This window comes from Polyodon spathula, chromosome 28 (assembly GCF_017654505.1).
Source record: "Polyodon spathula isolate WHYD16114869_AA chromosome 28, ASM1765450v1, whole genome shotgun sequence".
In the NCBI taxonomy this organism is placed as follows: domain Eukaryota; kingdom Metazoa; phylum Chordata; class Actinopteri; order Acipenseriformes; family Polyodontidae; genus Polyodon; species Polyodon spathula.
This window is the reverse complement of record NC_054561.1, coordinates 5,552,035-5,574,419: the sequence shown is the minus strand read 5'-3', so window position 1 is coordinate 5,574,419 and position 22,385 is coordinate 5,552,035. Positions and strand designations below refer to the sequence as shown.

General features: G+C 38.6%; 1 protein-coding gene across 1 annotated transcript in view; it reads right to left on the bottom strand.

Annotated features, from left to right (window-relative positions):
• Window positions 1–22,385, bottom strand: part of mylk5 (myosin, light chain kinase 5) — a 50,995-nt gene that overhangs the window by 21,872 nt on the left and 6,738 nt on the right. Inside the window, 6 exon segments of the mRNA XM_041231647.1 lie at window positions 4,554–4,678; window positions 9,383–9,425; window positions 14,536–14,701; window positions 20,325–20,460; window positions 21,657–21,696; window positions 21,934–22,141. Of these exon segments, the coding sequence (XP_041087581.1) occupies window positions 4,554–4,678; window positions 9,383–9,425; window positions 14,536–14,701; window positions 20,325–20,460; window positions 21,657–21,696; window positions 21,934–22,141 (718 nt within the window).

Sequence of the window (22,385 nt, the reverse complement as noted above, 5' to 3'; positions counted from 1 at the left end):
TCTTTTTCCAGGTCGAAAAAGTCCCTTAGGTCAATATTGTCAATATCTTTTGGAATTTTGAATGCTTGAATTAGGTCGCGCATAGTCTTCTTTGTTCAAAACAATTCTTTTAGCCTGTCTGCATATGACATGCCTTTTAAACCCGGAATAATTCTGGTCGCTCTTCTTTGCACTCTTTCTAGACCAGCAATGTCTTTTTTGTAGCGAGGTGACCAGAACTGAACACAATATTCAAGATGAGGTCTTACTAATGCATTTACAGTTTTAACATTACTTCCCAGTATCTCCCATATGATATTTAAAAAGCACATTTTTATTTCCTGCATGCAGTACCTTACACTTTTCTCTATTAAATGTAATTTGTCATGTGTCTGCCCAGTTCTGAATCTTGTCTAGATCATTTTGAATGACCTTTGCTGCTGCATCAGTGTTTGCCATGCCTCCTATTTTTGTGTCATCTGCGAATTTAACAAGTTTGCTTACTAAGTAACGGGAACAGAGTACCCTGGACTGCTTGGCTTGACACTTTGTTCCTAGGGTTAAAAGGAAGTCGGTCATTTAGAAAAGGGGCGGAGTTCTGGTACATTAACTAATCGACCTAGACGGGAAATGATGTGGTAGCCGCGGATTGGAGGAGCGGCTGCAATCGTTTACTAAGGGGTCATGATAATCTGTTCCTTCATTTTGGTAATTGGAAAAGAACCCGGAAGGACCTGAGGATTTGTCTAGACGTATCGTGAGTGTTTTGTTTGTTTGTCTAATTGTGTCGTCTTATTATTAGACAGCTAACACGTTCCGGAGCTGTCGCCAAGGGCCAGCACAAACCCAGAATACCACTGTACTTGTATCACGAAGAAACAGTATTTGCACCACAAGCACTAATTCATGCACTAAACTGACTTGTGTATGTGTTTTGTGTGGGTGTATAATAAACAGGACTTTATTTCAGTACAAACCTGGGGATTACAAATTAAGTAATACAAGCCGATGTGCTCCTTAAAATAATTTATTGTTTAATGTTTGTTTTACCATCAGGCACTGGACATACAAATCATTAAAACAATTTTGCACCTGGATTATAATTTTCTGTCTGTTCACTGATCACCTGCACACTGTTAACCACTTTGTCACACTCATATGTACTGACTTTATTGCATTTTATAACTGTTCTTATCTGTAATGTGATATTTCATGATGTGATATTTTGCAATGCGATACTTTGAATTGTGATATTTTGTAACAACTGTAAGTCACCCTGGATAAGGGCATCTGCTAATAAATAATAATAATAATAATAATAATAATAATAATAATAATAATAATAACGTTGTATCCCACCGGTGTGATGCTTCACATCCGACCTGCCTCCGTGTCTGATGCCACATTCTTTGTTACACAATTTACAAAATGCCTTTGCAACACAGTCATATGATTGAATCCATTTTTTTCTCACTCCATTCAGTACTTCTTTTTTGCTTTTAAGTGACAGGTCCATCAACAACACCAGCCATCAGGACACTACACCAGTAGAACCGCGCTGAAGCACATGTATACGCATGTCTGTACCCCAGACACATCCAGCATCATATGACTGCAGGTTAACGTGATTGGATAGCTGCATAGATGCAACCAACTCAATCAAATAACACGCCCTAAACTAGTATGCTGTTGCACCGCGAGACACATACAGAATTTCCTAATGAGAAAATCAAAAGTTCACATTTTTCACCGGGTCGGCATCCCGACAGTACCTCAATCGGGACATGGGACAAAGCCCCTAATATCGGAACAATCCTGATTTTATTGGGACTTCTGGTCACCCTAAGAACATCACATGTATCAGAAACAAATGAATGGAGTTTATGGACAAAAGGTTGTAAATAAAAGTCAGTATATTGACATAGTGGTTCCATAACTGAACCTATACCTGCGACAACAGGTCTTCTGAGAGAATTAGTGTAATATGACAACTGCATGATGTTGAATCAATAATAATGATTAATATGATTGTTAAGTATATGCAATGTGAATTGAATGCCTTGATTGCTAGATTACTATTTCTAGTAATGGGATAAGGTGTTAAATGACAACGTGTACCAGGTGCATTTAATAGATCTAATGAGTCCTGCTTTCAATACGCTCTGATGAAGACAACATGTCAAAACATGTCAGCGTACCTGTTTTTACGTTGTTTTAATGAATAAAGTATGAATAATTGAACGACACGTTTGGGATTTGACGTCCTTTCTCATAGGCGGTGGCAACATCTAAGAAGTGTTTCCTAAGAAGTGGTTTGCACAAGTATTCACCCCCTACCAATAATGCCACATTTTGTTGAATTACAAATAATTTATGCACAGCTTTTAAAACAAACTTTTTTTTTTATTCAAAGCTGCAGTGGCTAAACTGAACGCTGTTATATGGAGATTAAATATCATCAAAACTTGCAAAGAACATGTACAAAATGAAATTTACTGGTTGCATAAGTATTCAGCCCCTTAAGTCAGTATTTGGTAGAAACACCTTCTGCAGCAATTACTACTGTGAGTCTTTTTGGATGGGCCTCTACTAGCTTTAAACAGTAGGATGGTGACATTTTTGCCTACTCTTCACTGGAAAATTGCTCCAGTTCTGATAACGTACAAAAATTTTCAAGAATATACAATTGAACAAGACCTGTTGAATATTTATTTTCATTTCATACAGTATTAAATTACATTGTTTATACAATATAATAAATACATATCAAGATAAATACATAAATGTACATGTATCCATTTATTTCAATACTTATATTAATGTATTTATTTATTTATGCTTTACTTTTACCAAATATATAACCTATCCTTCAGCATAGCTAATTCTCAGAAATTATGTTCCTTTTTCTCCAGCAGGGACCACAAATAGCGTTACTCTCATCAACCATTATCGAGAGAGGAAACCGTACTTCCTTGCACCAATAGGGACCACAATGAGCGTTACACTAACAGACAACCAAAAATTTTCAGAGCTCATGATCAGAATCTCAGAATGAGGATGATGATGATGATGAATGATGACTCGAAAAATCTCAAAAATATAATGAAGTCCCGAGAATTCTCAGCTGGCTAACTTCATGTTTCAAAATACTGCTTGTCTCAATTAATCATGTAGCACTGATGACAGTAACACAGCATGCTTACAAACTGAAGTTTAAAGGTTCAAATCCCACGTATGCCAGACTTTTTGTTATGTTTACATAAAGACAGATTTTTATTTTGAGGTAAATGTTTAATTATAAAACAGAAATAAATCATTTAATATACATATACAACACTATAAGTGCGTTCTCTAGTATATTTCCATGTTGACAAAACAAGTTAATTGTCATTAAACTTGGATGTCCTGTAATATACATATGCATGGACATAAGTGCCTGAGGTCTGCAAAAAAATAAGTTGTGAGGAGAAAGACATTTTTACTTTACTTTGGTGACTTATTTCTCTTACTGCATGACAGGTAGGTAGGGCTGGACGTCCTGCACATGAAAAGGGGGTGGGGCAAAGCCCTGCTGTAAAATGTATTTGTTTTGTATTATGATTTAAAAATGGATAGTTTATTTATTTTAGAATGGAGTACCCATCTGCCCATGTTTAGTGTGTGTTATTTTGTATCTGTTTTATTATAATTTATGTACTTTTATATATGATGGCGTAGCCGTGCGTTATTGTTTTGTTATTGTTAAGTGTGTTCTGGTAGAGGAGAGGTCAACAGCTCATCCTCTAACAGTAATAATTTGAAAACCCGTGCAGAATGTGGCCAAGGGATTATCAGATAATTGCTAGCTAGTTAATCCCTCGGTTGCTAATATAAAACCCTGCAGTTCTCGTTGCTCTGGGTGGGTTATTCGGAGGAGAGAAGGGAGCGAGCGAGCGAGAGAGGAGTTTAAAAATAAAACTAAATATAGGAACAGTGAAGGTGATTGCCCAGCTTGACCTGTATGGTTTTCGTGATTTGTTTCATTTAAACTTTTATTTTTGCTCTGTGAGCACTGTTTTTGTTTAATATATATATATATATATATATATATATATATATATATATAATATATATATATATATATATATATATATATATATATTACAACTGCTGTACTTTGACTGTGTGTCTCCCTGGCCTGACGTCACCATCTCGGCTACCCTGTCATACAGGTACTGTAAGAGTGTTGGGAACTACAAATTAAAAGTGAAATGGTGCTTTTGGCTGACTTACTTTTGCTGTGCCAGTACCCTGAAAACACGTGAACTACCCTTGCTGTATATACAGTCAGGCAGTTCTTGCATTTCGCTGATAACTTGATGCAAGGAACTACCATTCCTCTTAATTAATAACATGGCGAACCAGTGTAAACTATGCTAAATGCGAAATACTGTGAAAGCACTGTAAAACTGCAAGCATACTGTGGTAAACTCTTTCAGTAATTAGGAGCACTAGTTTAATTATTACATTAGAAGTGTCCCAGTCTCTATAGTTTTAAACACACAGCTAATAACATAATTGCTTGAGTCTCCTACCTGGCTGAGCATTGTCCTCTTTTGCCTTGTGTTGTGTATTTGTTGAGATGGTACCATTATTATCATCCAGAGAGTTTCTGTCCCGTTGGTCCCTTGCAGGGTGTGTGGGACTTTTCAAAACGATCCTGAAAGTGGACACAAAACTCATTTCTCATTAACAGAAAGGTTTCCAGTAAAAACGCGTTTCTGTTTCAGTGCTTCACGTTGTAGCATTAGTTACCCTCCATAGATGTTCACACCACTATGTAGTTCTCATTAGCTTTCATACTTGAAGTTGTCACAGGAAACCATTCATATTTATAAACCCCTGTGGGGCGTTAAGAAAATCTCTGAGCCTGTTCCAGATGAGACTTGTTTCTGACAACAGCAGAAGGGGAGGAGGGAGAGAGCAAACCAGAGAATACTCAGCCACCAACTACAGTCCAGTAATCATGAACACATGGTTTGTTTTTTTCAAGAATACAGCCCAATACCCATATTCTAGATTTCTAGCTAACAGCTTCCGAGTGTCCCCTTGTACTAGTTGGTTAAGGTTTTATTGCAGGGCAAGATTTACTATGCCTGTGATCCACACTACACTTTTTTTTGCTAAAAAGACTAGGAAAAAAGACAATGTGCAATCCATTAGTTCTGCTTTGTACTATCTTATATTTGTACCATTCTTAGGTAATAAGGGAGATGGTAGAACACGTACAACTGTAAATAATGCACTGTTAACATTCACACAGATGTGTTTCTTTCTATTTACACTGCAGTACGCCCAATATATAGTCAGATAGCAAAATAAAGAAGCGGCAATATTATTTCTAGTTTTCAAACTTTTAAATATTTTTTATTCTATTTACATAAAGGTGTTTCACCTTTGGACCGAGCAAAGCTCAGTAAATTCAGCCCTGTAATCATTCCCATGGCTGTGTTGTCAGAGACTGCTCACAGATCGAATGCCTTTCAACCTGTGCTTACTAGCATTTTAATAGCCTTTTTATCATGTGGTATTGTTTTCACACCATTGGTTCAACACTGCCCTGTATACTCTGCGCGCACGCACGCACACACACACACACACACACACACACACACTTCCCTTAGCATGACCTGTATTTTCAAAACCTTATAAACAAATTAATTCTACTGTAAAATATAATATTTGCCTTTACAATAATTGGGGAAGCAGCAAAAAAAAAAAAGTATTACACTACTTTATCCCTTAGCTTCCAAGTATTTCTGATATAGATGCCTTTTCAAAGTTGTGGTATACAGCACATCAGGATAGTATGTTTTAGTGAAAGTATAGGCATGTGCTACTATAGTACTAAAGTATTGTAAATGCCAGAGGTAAAGTGAATTTGGCTGAGGAAATCAGGTGTTAAATGCAAAGTTAGCATATAAGGGTTATCGGTTCAGAAACAAGCACAACCATCACATTAAATCTGTCTGTAAAACTAATGCTAGTTGACATTGGCTGCAGTGGTTTGACAGGGACTGGTATAGTGCAGCCCCTGAAGCCTTCACAGTATGAGGTTGCAGTAAATTATTAACCTCGCTTTTCGGCTTGCCGACCACATTACCACATTGTGTTCTTTAAGTTTTCTGTTGTGCTATCTGAAACATAGCTGTGTGTGTGGGTCAATGTCACTGTGGTAACAGCAGAAAGTTCAATAATCCAGACCTTGTCAGCAAGCCAGTAAACAGTGTTTGACCTCTCTCTGCAGACAGAGCCGCTAGGACAGTACAGTACATGTGCCCCAACCTATAAAAAGCTAACGCAAAGTAATAGCAAAATTATGGTAAACTGCTAACCTTTTACAAGGGAAGCAATGGCAGGTGAAGATCAGAAAAAGGTAACGGAAAATGGTGCCCAAACTGCAGCATGAAGAGCTGTTATCAGCCTTTAGAACTAAAACCACTTCTTAGCAGCCCTTAGAACTAAACCATTTCTCAAAATCTTGCTTATGAAAGAACTGCACTTCACTGAACTTGAAGGAACTGCATCAAGCTTGTCCATACTGTGTCTCATGATTTCCTGGTACTGTACTTGATGCGTTGTTTCAGGGTTTCCCCCTAAACAACCTTTAACTCATATTGTACTTCCTCCTGGACTCACAGGTAAGTATGCAGTGGAGGTGGCAGTACGTGCTTATATCTGGAGAACCGCCTATCCAATTGTCATTAAACTTGGTATTAACATTATTTAATATAAGTTATTGAACGTATCAGATTGTGGGTATATATGGAGGTGTCTGTCTGTCCATTCCTGCACCCTGCTCTATGTCACACTTCTTTGCATTTATCTGGAGATTCAAATTGCGAGATTGTGTGTGGTTTCACAGGCTCTTTCACAGATTAACATTCATCTTGGACTGCCTAATATTATTTTGGTAAGGTAAGGGAGCCGGCCGTTCATTACATTTAGCTAATTTATCTATACTATTCTGTACATACTGTTGATACAACATTTTCATCATAATGATAGATTTGTTCAATGTACAGCCCCGGAGTGGGGTGTGTGCTACTGAAATACTTTTACTGTTGATTAATTCTCCAGACTTTATTTTTCACTTTTATCCCTTTGCCCTGCCACAGTCAATGAAGAATATTCCCTTATTTAGAGGTGAGAGGGCTCCACCTGAGCCTAACTGGGTTGTTGTAACCCGCATATAGGGGTTGTGAGGACCTCTACTACCTGTAACATTCTTGCTCAATTTTATTTTTTTATCTAATGTATGTAATGATCAGCTATTAGGCACTGAAGGTCAGAAAATGTTCTTATGTTTATGACTGTGAGTAGAGACTGGTTCCTTTCTTTGTTCTTTGTTCTCTGTTGAAGATGAGGAACAGATCATATTACTGTATAATGCACACTTTCTTAATGACAGGGTGGTGCCAGAGTGCAGAGGGGGAATTGTGTGCAATATAAACATGATGCTGGGCAAATATCTCTCTCTGGAGGGCTTCCTTAGAGCTTCCTGCAGACTCAGGGCAAAGCGTCCCCTTACTCTCCTCATAGAAAAAAAATGTTGCGTAAAAAAATCATCCAAAATTAATAATAATGTCAGGAGCACTATTACCTCCTCAAATTCCTTGCACAGACTGTAATCCTTGCTGTGTTGTGCTGGCCATTGGTTTTACTTTATTGCACCCCATTCTTGCTTTATTGTTGTGTTGTTTCAGATGTGATTGCTTGTTGTGAGCCTCATACTCAAATTTTCAAATGTTTTATTTATTCAAATAAACATTTTTTCAAATAAAAAAACATTTAGGACTGCTACCTAACCCCTGTCTTTTATCTCTGGTCACCTGACAATGATCTCGCTGGAGACAAAACAAGGACTGTGTTTAAAAGAACAGTTTTGTTCAAACTGGAGAATAGGCAAAGCATGAATGGATGGTGATACACAAACGCAGGCAATGAGGCAATGAAATAAAAAAAAGAAAAAATTAACTATGTATTCTCGCTCTGCCTGTAAATATTTGGTGTTTTTGTGTTTGTGTTTTGGTGGTGGTTGGCAGGGATGGGGTTAATTCCTGTCCCTGCCAAAAACATGCAAGAATGTGGTTGTTCCTTAATTGAGTAATTGGTGCTAATTGGGAGCAGCCCCATTCTATAAAAGGAGAGCCCAGGGCTCTATTAAGAAGGAGGGAGTTTGGTGAGTTTTTGCTCTGTGCACTTGTTTGTTAAAATAAAAAACTAGGGAAAAGAGCCCCAGCTGCAAGACAAGATCTCGTCGTCTGGCTGCACCATGCCATCTCAAGCACTGTGACAGAATGACTTGGATACCTTTGTTGACTCTTGGGAGAACCAAGACGGATGGTGCCGCTTGTGTAAAGATTATTTGCCCGGCGTTGCCTGCTGCCCAAAGGAGAGGGAAAAGGACTCCCGGGCGAAGGAGCAGAAGCACCCTACACTCCTCCCAACATCGGAGCCCTGGATTGATGTGTGTACTGCAGGGATGAGCATCACCATTGACTGGACTGCTCCATTGTCCCACCAGATTGGTGTGGACTTTGAGTGGTTTGGGCATGGATGGTGTGAATGCCCAGAGTCGCACACGTTGGAGAAAAAAAACTAAGTTCCTGGCATGCAAAGCCCAAAGAGCAGGTGTGGGAAGAGCCTGAGTGTCCAGAGCACAGAAGGGGGGAGCCCAAGGGTCCAGCGCCCAGAAAGGAGGGAGCCCGAGGGTCCCCAGCCCATGATGGGTAAGCCCGCATCTCCACCAGCACGTGAGGGGGGAGGCCAAGCATCCACAGGATAGCACTGTGGGCCCAGGTGTTATCAGCAGGAAAAGAAACTCGGACACAGGGAAGACTAAGTTTAAGAGCTGATATGCATTTTAATAAACAAAAATAACATCAAACAAAAGGGCACAAGGGCCAAAACAAAAGGTTTAAACAAGAAACTGCTGTCAGGCTGGGAATTCGCCTTCACTGAACTGATCTTCAAACAAACAGAAACACACAGAACAAAAACTCACCAAACTCCCTCTAGAATTGGCTGCTCTCAATTCTAATTATTCTGTTAAGGAGCAGCCACATTCTCACGTGTTTTTGGCAGGGACAGGAATTAACCCCACCCCTGCCAACCACCACCACCAAAACACAAACAAAAAAACACCAATTATTTATAGGCAGAGCTCTCGTTCTACCACACTACGATGTTAAAATAATTTGCAGCTTTAAAATAAAGAAAAGTAAATTAAAAAAAAAAAAAGATATAATTATGAATATCTGAAAAGTCAAATACAATGGGGCTATTTAAACTGGCAAAATGTAAATCTTCCTATGCCTCACAACCCCCCTGATGTGTGTTAGTGCTTTGAAATCACACTTACTGTTTCCGGACACTGTTGGGATTCGTGCTTGAGGTGCTAGGATCTGAAAGACAATAATTAAAGATAAAGCTGAGAGATTGTGGTCTTAGTGTCTAGGATTGGTCTTGGATTGTACACTCTTTTTACAGTAACATAATCTCACAGTATAACAAGCACATTGTGCATTGCCCTCCCCATGCATTGAGCAACTTTATTTAACATGCATATCTCACACACCCTTTATAATGTGTTCTGCTGGTATGCTGAAAGCACAGGAATAAAGCAAATAATACTTAGTATGACCAAACTGTGTTTATACTATATCATAAGCCTATGCTGAGTCTATGCTGAGTATGCAATGTACTTATCACAATACTATATAAGAGCAAAAGTCTATACTGTTTATCTATGAAAACAGTAAGCAATCAACACACGAACAACAGTAGTGATTTTCAGCATGATGCCTCACCACACTACACTCGTTATTACTGTGAAAAGGAGACCGACCATGTACTCAGGCTCAAATGAGGTGCATTCGCTGCCGATTTGTGCTGCTTGTCTGTTTGCTTTTTAAGGTGGGTGAGCAAACTTACTCAGGCTTCGTCTTTTTTCGGAACTACCTCTCGTTTTAATAATTGCATGCTTCTATATTTAGACATCACCTTTTTATAGAAATAAAAACTTTTTATAAAAAGGTGATGTCTAAATATAGAAGCATGAAATTATTAAAATTAGAGACGAAAAGACGATTAGTATTTTAATGTATTTATTTGTTGTTTTTAGAGAAGCTACTAATCTGTGCTTGTCTGTCTGCCCCAGCTATGGAGTTACTGATGCCTGCTTTGAGTTTGTAAGAAGAGCTGTGGACAAGTCCTCGTAGCCCGTACTGCTTGTAACTTTGAAGGACTTTTTAAAGTAACCGCTCAGAATTGTGAAATAGGAAGAAGTAAAACTGTGTGTGTGTACTGTTTTTTTGTTAAGGCAACCAGCAGCTTTTAAAGACAACTGTTTAGCTACGTTTTTACAAGGACAGTGGGGTCTTGTATTTATGTGCAGCTTGTTTTAGTTTTAACTGATTTTAGTATTTTTATTCTTTTAATCTTTATTTCTTTTTAACCTTTTTTTTTATCCTGCTGTAATTTACTAGTGCGATTTTAAAGATACAGTAGGCATAAGGGAAATAGTAAGACATATTCCAGACATTTAAAGGGTGTGTTCTGGGGTCCACCTCCTGTAGGGGTGGGAAATAAGATCTGCCTCCTGTAAGAAAGAATCTCCAGACTAAAAGGACGGTTTAATCAGGAGCCTTCTCCAAGTTAGCTTGGGGTCACAGTTAGGGTTTTTACTATTTTACCTTCTCTGTTTTAAATAAATTGTAAATCACCTCTTTATCACTTAATAGTTTTCTCTGTCAATTATTCCATGACTTGTACTTTCCCCCTTGTTTCCAGTGAACAAAATTAAGATAACCTGTGTCAGTAAAAATTGGAAACTCTACATTTTAGTCCTGTTATTTTAGAGCTGGCATAGTTGGACTACAACCAATATATATTTACAACTAAATAAAAGCTTGTTGCTCCCACACAGCGACCTTGCCTTGTGTAGCCTTGCTGCTTTACGCTACTCTAGGTTAACGAAGGCTCGGTTTGCAATCTTTAGTTTTTGGTAGTCTGTTTCATTTGTACTTCTTGGGTAAGTGAGTTTCTCTTCACTCCATCAACACCATCATTTCTGCCATAAACCAACAAGATGCTTCCCCAATGACTGCCACGTTCTCAGACCAGAAAGCTGACAGAGACAGGTACTTTTGAAAAAAAAAAAAAAAAAAAAAAGGTAATATTTAGACAAAAACAACGCTCACAAACCCAAAATAAAAGTTTAACCAAAAACAAGTCACGACTACATATAACAAACACAACATGTAGGTCAGGCTGGGCAGTACCCTTCACTGATCCTACCATGCAGTCTGTTTTACTTTTGTTTTCTCCTTGTTCTCACTGGCTCTCACACACACATCCTCCTCTTTGAACACCCACTCCGACCAGCTAAAGCTGCTGGTTTTTAAACCAGAGACCATCTCTGGATTAGCAATAAATTAATCAATTAATTACTCTGGAAACGGTCACCTTCTGCACCGGGTTTTTGTTTGCATGGGCGGTCTGGCAGAGAGGAGCTGCTAACACTGCCTCTGCCAGACCACATTTAAACCAATCAATAACAAACCAAAACATCATTCTAAATAAACCCAAAATACATTTAAATCATAATACAATAAACGCAACATATTTAATTTACATGCAGGGCTTAGCCCCGTCCCCTCTAATTATGTGCAGGGCTTATCTTCTGCCCCGCAACATGGAGGAATCATTTAGGAACTGCAAATGTAACAGAAAGCTTAGGCGTGCAAGTTTAAACCAGAATAGTACCAGCTATAATTGTTTTAAATTAAATGTTTTCTACTTAAGTACTTAACAGTGAATGGAAGTGCACAGCAGTTGTATGACATTATTGAATATATTAAGGAATGATACATCATTGCACTCTTAAGCTAGAGCAGCGAATTCCACACTTGAACTCACACAACAAATGCCATTTTAACCACAAGGCTGTTTCAGGGCTATTATGTGCCATCAAATTGCTGGGGCCAGAGACTTCTATGTCTTTCCATACACTTGGGTTTTTTCCCGTTCTCAAGAGAAATGTGTGAGTCGCCTAACAGGGAACATTTTGGGAGGTCTTTGAGCGTTGCAAGCTGGGGACAAAAAAGCAAGCATAAACACAAACAGCATTTTGTGACCGAGAATGTAATCTGAGCCTGTAATCTGTGCAATTAAAAGTCATCTTCATTCCAAGTTCATCCCGTACAGTTCATTACTCTGCCTCACAACTGAGTGAAACAGTTGCTGACAAAAGCATTGGCACCCTATGCTTATACAGTAAATTTTAACCACTTTTTTTAAAAACAAAAAGCAAAATACACATCAAAAAACAATTAGTTAATCACCAAAGTATTGCTACCCTTAGTTTTGTGTGTCTTCCTTTTGCTTTTATTATGGCTTTGTCACGGATAGTTTTGGGTGGTGACGTCAGGCCAGGAAGACAGACACAAACAGCTCTCTGGAGTATGAATGCACTGCTTGCGAGATTTAGTTACAAATAAAGTTTTTTTTTTTTTTTAACAAAACAGGAACAAACATTGAACTCAAAACAAACGACCCAAGGGCCTAAATAAACAAACCCTATAAACAGAACACAAAACAAATACTGTGCTGGTACAGCGATCAGGTAGGCAGCAGTTGCTTTCTGTATTTATATAGATAGATCTCTCAAACACCATCTCTGTTGTCCACTCCTGAACACTCCAACACCACTCAGCCAAAGCTTCTGGTTTTTATACATGTGACCGTCTCCAAATTAGCAACAAACTAATCAATCTGGAGACCTTCACATTCTACATGAGTTTAGCATGGATAGGGAATTTTAACCACATCCATGCTGCAAAATAACAATAATAAAAACATTGTGTTTTTACAAACTAAACAATACATTTAAATAATAATACAACACAAATACAAAACAATGTATAATACACACAGGGGTGGGATACCCTCTCACAGGCTTTCAGATATTTATAATAATTATTAACGAGTATGTTACATCTTGGTGAAATCTGGGCCTATTCTGTCTTGCATATTTCCTTCAGCTCATCCAGACTGGATGTACAATGTTTGGCTACAGCTTTTTTCAGATCAGTCCAAAAGCATTTCTATTAGTTGACTTAGCCATAAACTTTAGGTCGTTGTCATGTTGGAAGATAAACTGTAAGTACCAGGTTTTCTTAATTGAAGAATTTCAATCATTTTTCTCCAAACATACTGTCACCAGTTTTGTGGGAAAAAGTTATAGTTTAGTCTCATTGGACCAGAGAATTCTGTTGAAAAATGCTTCAGATTTCTGTTCATATTTCTTGGCAAATTGTAGATGGTTTGTTTTATGAACTTTTTAAAAAGTGGCTTGCAGTGAGGTCTACGTGAATATTATTCTGTGATCTCTGTCCTTTGTACAGTTCCTGCGTGCACTATTATACCTGATGGTTCTAAATCTTTCTTTAAGTCCTGGCTGTTAATCTTGGATTTTTTTTTAGCTGATCTGACAATTCTTCTAACTGCTGTCCACGTAGTTTTCTTTGGACAGCCACATCTTTCAAGCATTTCACTTGAAATTTTTCTGAGGTTAATTATTGCTCTGATTGTGGATTGGTAGTCTATATTTCTTTGAAACTATTCTGTAGCCATGTCCTTTGTTGTAGTTTGCAAAAAGTGCTTTTCTCAAAAGTGAATCCAACTCCTTTGTCTTGACCATCATCTGCTGTGTTGGCAAAACATTTTTTTTCAACAGATGTTGGAAACAAATACCTCTGAATTAGTTCTATTACATTTTTACCAACTTTTAACGTAAAGATGACAATACTTTTGTGTCACAAAGATGGCTGCAGTGGGTGACGTCAGGCCAGAAACCAGGAACCAGGAAATAAGCAACAGAGGTGGAGTTTGGTGAAGCTGAGTGAATGGTCTCGCTCAGCATTTAATAATGAACAGCCAGACAGAAAATAAAAAGTTGTAAGACAAACAAGACTCAGGACACGGCACTTGTAGCCAAAACAAAAAGACAAACAAAACGGACTATACAGACAAAACATAGTGAGCTTCTATTTTAAATTATTAATATTATTATTATTATTACAATTACCTCTGTCTCCAGTCCTGTTCTCCACTCACCGAACACACAACCCCGAGTGAGTGAAAACATGTTGCTTTTATGCAGCTGTACCGAGACTTGATTGCTAATCAATCATTCAATTGGAGTTGCGGTACAACTGCACGTGAATTAATAAAGTGCAATTCCCCGTGCTCACATTTTAATACATTTTACTTGCAAGTGAAGTGTTGTGCAATCCTCGTGCCTAAATACAAATATACATTTTAAACACTTGTGTTACACAGACCCGTTTATATCCTGTGTACCAATGACTATACATCAACATTAACACACAACATACACCACAAAATACACACAGGGACAGGGCACTTTGCCACATTTTGTCATGAACAAATACTTGTGTTTGTTAAACATGATCTTATATTAAGTGTAGGGTGCCAATGCTCCCTCCATACCTAAGACTCTTAGCTGTGCTGTAGTGCTGGCCCTGCCTGTGGGGCTCGATAGCTCACAAGTGTACAGTCCTGCATCTTCTCTCTGCACCTCCAGCACCTCCAGCACGAAGAAGCCTGCTGAATGGAAGAGCCGCACACGAGGGGAGGTGCCCAGCAGGGTAGAGTCCTGCCAGAGAAGAAGACAGTGCAGCTCAGTGATCTGACACAAGCATATACTGATTTTATCAGTCTAACAATGGGGATCTGCTATGTCAATGTGCCTCCAATTGACATAGTGCAACACAATCACTAGTAAGTTGACACCAACATATAGGTGTGGAATTGTGACAAAGAGCAAATTAATCTGGATCAACAATCTCCCTCTTGACCTGTGAGAGTACTGCACACCAGGAATTACTTGCCCTGTACTGCATGGTTGGGCAGTTCATTCCGGGGGTAGTCGGAAGCCAGCCATTAAGGAAAGGGACGATGTCACAGTACCAGGAGTCATCACTCTAGTACGGTGAGCGAAGTTTCATTCAAGAATTAGAGGACACGTGATTGAACTAGCTGTCAGAGGGGGCGGGGCTATGGGTACTTTAGGGGGAAGTGACGTCGTGATCAGTTCCTTTGTTGTGGTTGATGGGAGGAAACGAGGACTGTGTTTTGAGAGACCGAGTTAAGTGGGTGTTTGTTTTGCAACCGTGTGTGTTTTCTGTTGGCAGAGTGATCGAGCATGGAGCTGGGAGCTGCAGCCTTGGGGCCAGCGATTCACTTGGACTTCACTGCACCTGCACTTAACCAACATCACTGTTCAAGCACCGCACCTACACTAAGAGCACTATCTGGAGACGTGTCTGTCTGTGTTGTGTCTGTGTTTGTGTATTAATATTTCGGGACTGTAACCTCTCGTTTTGGGCTGGCGATACCCATTGTCGGGTAGAGCCAGCTTTATTATTTTTGAACGGTGAAAGTGGTTGGAGGATTAAACCGTGAACCGTGAACTCTGTGTCTGTCCTTGTTTGGAGCACCTGCATCACCCTCTCACTACACACAGCAACCCACATGTTCAGAGGAATCTATTCAGCCATTCGAGATACAGCAATTTTGTATAGTTCAAATTTATCAATGTAATTTAAAGACGTTAAAAGTATGCGTTCCAGTCAAAATTTCCCAGTACCTTTCTTTTGGGAATAAAATGATGGTACATTATTTAGAGGTGGAGAACTTTAGCCAAGATACTTCTCAACAGCACAAGCAGACCCACACACTGTGCTGGAGTGTTGGAATAGAGCAATCTAACTGGCACATTGAGGGAAACTGTATTCCCACCAAAAACACACATACACATACACAAGCATACACTATGCTGGGACTGCAATAGAGGAAGCATCCCTACACACAAACACACAAAAACATGCATCATCACATCACTGATAAGAAAGTATGGAAGGTCTGGTTCCCAGCTATTAAGTAAGGGTCATCAAGAATGAGTAATTTCCCACTAATGCAGGAGACCAAAGAAAGTCAGATTGTGCCAAATAATGCAACAGGAATTCAAAACAGGAAGAAAGGATAATGAGTGCCAGGAATTGGAACCTGCTAATTACTACAAGATTTCCCAGAAATCAGCCCAATTACAAACCAATTACAATTCACTGGCACCAAAGCATGTGGGTGCTACACAACTGCACTCTATACAGCAGTGTTTTGAAATTTTGAAAGACACACGTAACCCTTCCACAGATGTAAATGTCTTCATGACCCACAGCATGTACAGCATCCTGGAACAAACAGCACCCCCTAGGGGTTTACATGATTCATCACCTGTCAGGTGTAGCTAATTTGTCAATCATAGATAGTATCATGTATGAGAGGTCCCAGCGTCTAGAGGAAGGAGGTATCGGACTTGGAATGAGGTATGCATGATAGTCAGGAGCCACACAACTGCCGCTACCAGACTAGGCCGACCTAAAACAACAGCCAATGTTCCAGAGGGAAGCGACTACTGAACAGGCATACTGACAACTGCTCAAGACCATCTTGCAGAGCTTATCAATTTCCCATGATGCAGTTTTACATTATACTGTAGACATAAAAAAAAGGTTGTTCTTGCCGGTACGTTTGATAGAAGTCTGTATGTACAAGAATTGTAAATACAGAGGAGATAATACACTGATGCCTTACTGCTATCATGGATGATTGCTTTAAACTATCTTATCAAGGGTCCACCAAAGTGCAAAGAAAAAGAAATTCCAACTCTCTGTGTTACAAAAGCAGAGTTTTTTGATGAAATACACAGAAATGTAACATATACATACATTATTCCTGCCTCTTTGAATCTTTTTTTGAACAATGTTATTATGAGGTAGCAATGATTAATATACAAAGGAACTGTATGGTGTTTTAAAAGCCTATTTAATTTAATAGAAAGTATTAATTACTTTTTCTCTTGCAGTTACAAGGTTTGGTGTTTTGTTTGATAGATTAGATGTGTCTACTTGGCCATTTCAGATGAAGTATTTTGTATTTTTTACACTGAAACTTCCCACTAAGTAAGTGTGATATGACACAGAGATAGAGAAAAGAAAAGCTTGAAAATCTGAGTCATCTGTTAAGAAGATTTTAAATGGTTTGGAAATGGTTTGACTTTCCAAATACCCTGTACACAAGCAAGTGCAATTGAAATTCTAACCCTAAGCCTGTCGCTTAGCTATCCTAATTAATAAAAACACACAGACGATCTTCTATGTCTCTCCGTAGTGTGTACTTTGCTTGTCTTTCATTGTATTGTTAGAATAAAACAATCTGTCTCAATCAGGCCCTTTACATGAATAAGAGTGCATCACATTTCTAGATGATTTGTAAATAGGAATGAAAGGCTATGTTAATCCAGTCTGAAAGTCACACTACAGAATAGCCATTGTATTGCATTCTGCGTATCAGGTTGCTGTACTTTTGGATGAATATATGTATGACGACCTCATAGAAGCACTTTATTCATTATGAGTAGCCTCTTGTATAGAAGCACTTTCTTCTTCGTTATGGGTAGCCTCTTGTTTAGATTAAAGTACAGTTTAAACATGTTTGTTCTAGGTTATAGGCTGCTGTCCTACAGTATTTTCTTTTTTTAATGACCATCTTGGAAAATGTCTTGGCCTGTTTTTTCCATTGCTACTTTACACATTTGATGTCAGCGAGCTACTGCCCTCTGGAGGACAAAAGTCCAGCCATGAAGGTGTCTGCTTGAGTTCAACCTGCACCTAGACAGGGCTGGCTGTACCGAGATGATGAGAAACAGTCCCTGACAATTTTGCCTCCCTAACCTGGGGAGCATCAGTCAATGAGATGCTCACTCTGGAATCCCCAGCAAATAACAAATTAAACAAACTATAGCTTATAGAGAACAGTTTCATCATATTTAAGAAAAAAGTGGCTAGGGTTTATTGCAATAATTTCTCAGTAATAGAGACTGCATTTGTAAAGTTGATTGTGAGTTTGTATGTATCCAATAATTATTGTTGATAACTTTTTGCTGTCCCTGCACCCCCCACATATCAGGGGGTTCTGTACCGTGGAGGGTGAGGTACCTGACACCGCAGAGCACCGCGGGTTGCGCTCAGTTGCCGTGTAAACTTTTTTTTTTTTATTTACTGATCAACTACATTTGTGAAAAATCCCCCAAAGAACAGCCAGATGGGGCAATTTTCTTGAGAAAAAAAAATGTATAGAAAACTTAGATATTATCAAAGCTAATAGTTTAGCATATTTTCTGTTTTTGTTTGAATGATAAAGTCAATATATGTTTCTTCTAGGTTAATTTTCATGAGGTTCAAAATGTATGCAACTTTTTTTTTGTGGTTACTACAGTGAAAGCATGTGTATTCTTGCACTAACAAATATTATAAAAAAATATATCTGGAGACAGTATGATCAGAATGCTCAGCGAGGTTGGTTATTCGCTAGAGTTTATACACTAGTCTAGTGAGCAAATGTTTTTTTTCTGTTCCGATAAATATAATTTATGCGATAACCATTTTTTTTTTGTTGTTGCTAGAATGATGGAAATCTGTTTTTGTACAATAATATTTGCATATATTTCTGTGAGAAATATCGCTAGAAATGTGTTCGTCTTGTTCATGGAAACATAGCCATAGAGAGCATTAACTACACACACAGGGTACAGCCAGTGTAGAAACAGGAATGTCAACAAATTGCAATCTAATCATCTACATTTTTCTTTGACAAGAAGAAAGCAACTGGCACATTGAAATCTGGAGGGAGCGTGGCTTTAAGTGAGCCTGACCAAAAGTAGAACATCTGAAACCCCTTCCCTTTTATAGCCTGGATGTATTCCACCCAGAGTTATAACTACTGTTATCAAAACTGCACACTTCTCAAACCAATAAACACAAAACTAACAGAGTATATATAGGTGAATAGAGCACATATCTAAAACCTTATAATTTAGTAAAGACAAAATTACCATTTTGGAGTACACATATTATGTATCAACATAGCCTTAACATGTTATTTTAATTATTATTTCTTAATTTATGTAAAGGTTTATGCTGTAGATATGCCCCTTACTGAGTGATAGCTGAACTTCCACTTTTAGCTGAAGGATACATTTTAAATTAAAATAATTCTGCATAATACATTTCGCTGTGCACATCTATAGATACAGTACAACTACTGTTTATTCTCTTCATTGGACAACAGTGACACTTGTCTGTAGAAGCACATGACTACTTTGAATACCACACAAGCAGAGGAAAATAACAAAGAACACAGAACACCACCGTCTTTCGTTAACATAAATCTCTATTCTCTATCTAACATCTGTCTAGGTGGAGGCTGACGTAGGACAGAGAGAAGGAGAAACTTCTTCACACAGAGTGTTGAGGGATTAGAACAATTTACCTAGTCATGTTGTTGAGCTTGACAAAGTTTTGAGATCAATCAGCTACTAGGAAGTAGACAAACTTAGATGGGTTGAATGGTCACCTGTCATTCGTAAATGTACTTATGTTTTTAAATGAACCACTCTCTCTGTCTACTATCCCAACCAGACAGGACATCTTAGGGTAGGTATCTGTTTAAAACTTTGGTCCTAGTCGGGGATGCTTGTTGTAGCAAATTATCTCCATTGAAACACTCTCTTTGGCAACCCTCCCTTATCTATAGCCAAAATAATAATATGAAGACAATATCTCAAAGTGTTAGGTCTTTATGATCTGGAAAATAAAGACTCACATAATCCTAGAACAGCTTAGGTCACAGGAGATACTGAAGGGTGAATATTCTGCCATCACACAAAAGTACAAATTTGCAAGATTAAATGGTTCAAACTGAACTAATTCCCATACAGCTCCTACATGAAAAATACTGTATCCAGCAAATACAATTCTACAAGGTGATTAACCTCATAATAAAATGGACTGAAACATGAAAGATTAATTAAATTAATGGTGCACTAATAACACAGGATTTACAGTGTCATAACACAGTTTTATTCATTTAATTCAAAGTATAGCCAAAAGTTTGGCAAAAACTAGAATTTTAGGATTGAGACAATTTAACTCAATATATTAACGTAACATTATTCATCAGGTTTCATTCGACTTCGTAATGCAAAATGAGTTAATTCTATAGGGTGATGCATAACTTTTGACCGTAGGTGTAATTGAAGAAAGCCACTGGGGCTGTGCTGAATCCTCTACACAGCCCTACTAAACATCAAGCTCGCTCTCCTGCAAGCACCAGCAAGCTCTTGTTAAGGAATGATTTGACCAGAGTGTGGATTCTACCTTTAGCCATGTAACCTGTGGTGGGGGTCTCCCAGTGACCCTGGCTCTGAAGACGGCGCATTCCCCCTCACTCACAGCCTGACCGGACGGCTTTGTGACGAATCGGGGATGGCTCTCTCCCCAGCTCTGTATCCGTCTGTCAGTATGGAAAAACAATGCAAACAATACTTACGGCAAAAGAAAACACAACCATTCGCAAACTAGATGACCGTAAAAACAAGCAAATGTTTCATTACAATGAAATAGACCAGTGCGAGGTTGCACTAATTTAATTTTTAAAAATCCTTAGGCTTAGATTACAGTAAAATCTCTAATTGGGACTGCGGCAAGGATGGCAGTGTGGTGACGTCAGGCCAGAAGCAGGAAGGAAAACAAACAAGTACAGCGGAACAATGGCACTGCGGCGCCATTTATTTTCAAACAGAAATAAAATAAAAGGTTGAAACAAAAACACTTGCTCACAGAGCAAAATAGAGGTTTTAAATAATGCAAATCTCAAACACAAAAACCACATAGGTCAGGCTGGGCTTCACTACCCCTATATTTCAGTAGTTTTACTTTTAAACTCTTTTTTTCTGCTTGCTCGCTCTCGTTCCTCCTCTCGAACACCCACGGCTTTCAGCCAAAGCTGCAGGTCTTTTATATCATGCCCGAAGGGTTAACTGGCTATTCATTCTCTCATTACCCCTTTGGCTATAGTCTGCACAGGTGGAATTATTATGCATGACTGCCAGCTAATTCAATAATTACTAGCTGACAGTCATGCATTCACACAAGGTATTTTAAAACACAACTCATCATGGCGGACGGCACCTCACTCGTCCTTGCCAAACCAGAAAAACTACGGCTTTTCTCCTTCATATTTAAACATAATAATAATAATAATAATAATAATAAATAATAATAATAATACAAAACAAATATACAATTTCATGTACAGGGCTCCTGGCCCTGTTACAGGGACCAATGGGTAATTGAATTACAACTGTAAAATTGGTTAAATGAGTTTCCCAATCAAGAAATCTCCTAAAAAGATATAATTCAACCTCTTTACCTACATATATAACATACAGTATTGCAGTGTTCTGTAAAACCAAAGATACACGGCACATGTTCTGTGATAACGGGGCAGAAGATCATTACTCACAACAGGACAGGCTACTGTTCAGATCGGGTCATTGTTATTCAGATGTTTTCAATGTTAAAAACTTTTATATTAGCAGCATAGGTGCACATTTAACATCACTTGTTATATGCATTACTAATCTCGGCAGAGTGAAAATAAAAATAAACACCAATCATGTATCCATATTCTTTTTCAAGCACACATACCTCAGCTTGCTTTGAAACATTCTTGTCGTGCTCGCTTGGTCTGAAAAATTGAGAAAATCAGATATCAACATACTTTTCTCACATAAGTTCTCTATTGTGTATGGGAAAAGCAAAGCAAAAGAATGAATCACAGTTCAATCATTGTATATACCACACTTAGTAAAGTGTCCATACAAACCATACAGCCTCTCTCATCTCTAACCACTTTACCAGAGTGACCACAGTACTTCCCAGTTCCTCAGTTCTAGATCATTCAGCCTGTACTTTCCAATCTCACCTTTTAAGTCCAGTCTGACTGTGTTCTGTTGGGAACCAGCACAGTTCTTCACTTCACAGCGGTATCTCCCCGCATCCGCAGCGGTGACCTCAGTGATGGTGAAGATGTAGGCTCCTTGGCCAACTCTCTCGAGATGGAATCGCCCTGCCTGAGGCACAGCCTCCTCCTCTCTATACCAGCACAGCTCGGGCTCTGGGTGACCCTTGACCTGAATCAGAACAGCACACAGGGTCATTCTACAAGAGCCCTCATTCTACCTACGCAACGCAAATTGTAACCTCAAGCAATGATAGGAGCTGCATCTGTAAACAACATTTCACAAGGACAAAGTAAAGGGACCAGCCATATAAACATGTGGTATCTAAAACAAATGTCCAAGTGATATGCAGGGTCACCACTTATGTACAGTACATGTGAAATAATTTTGAACAGATATCACTTCTTTTAAAAAC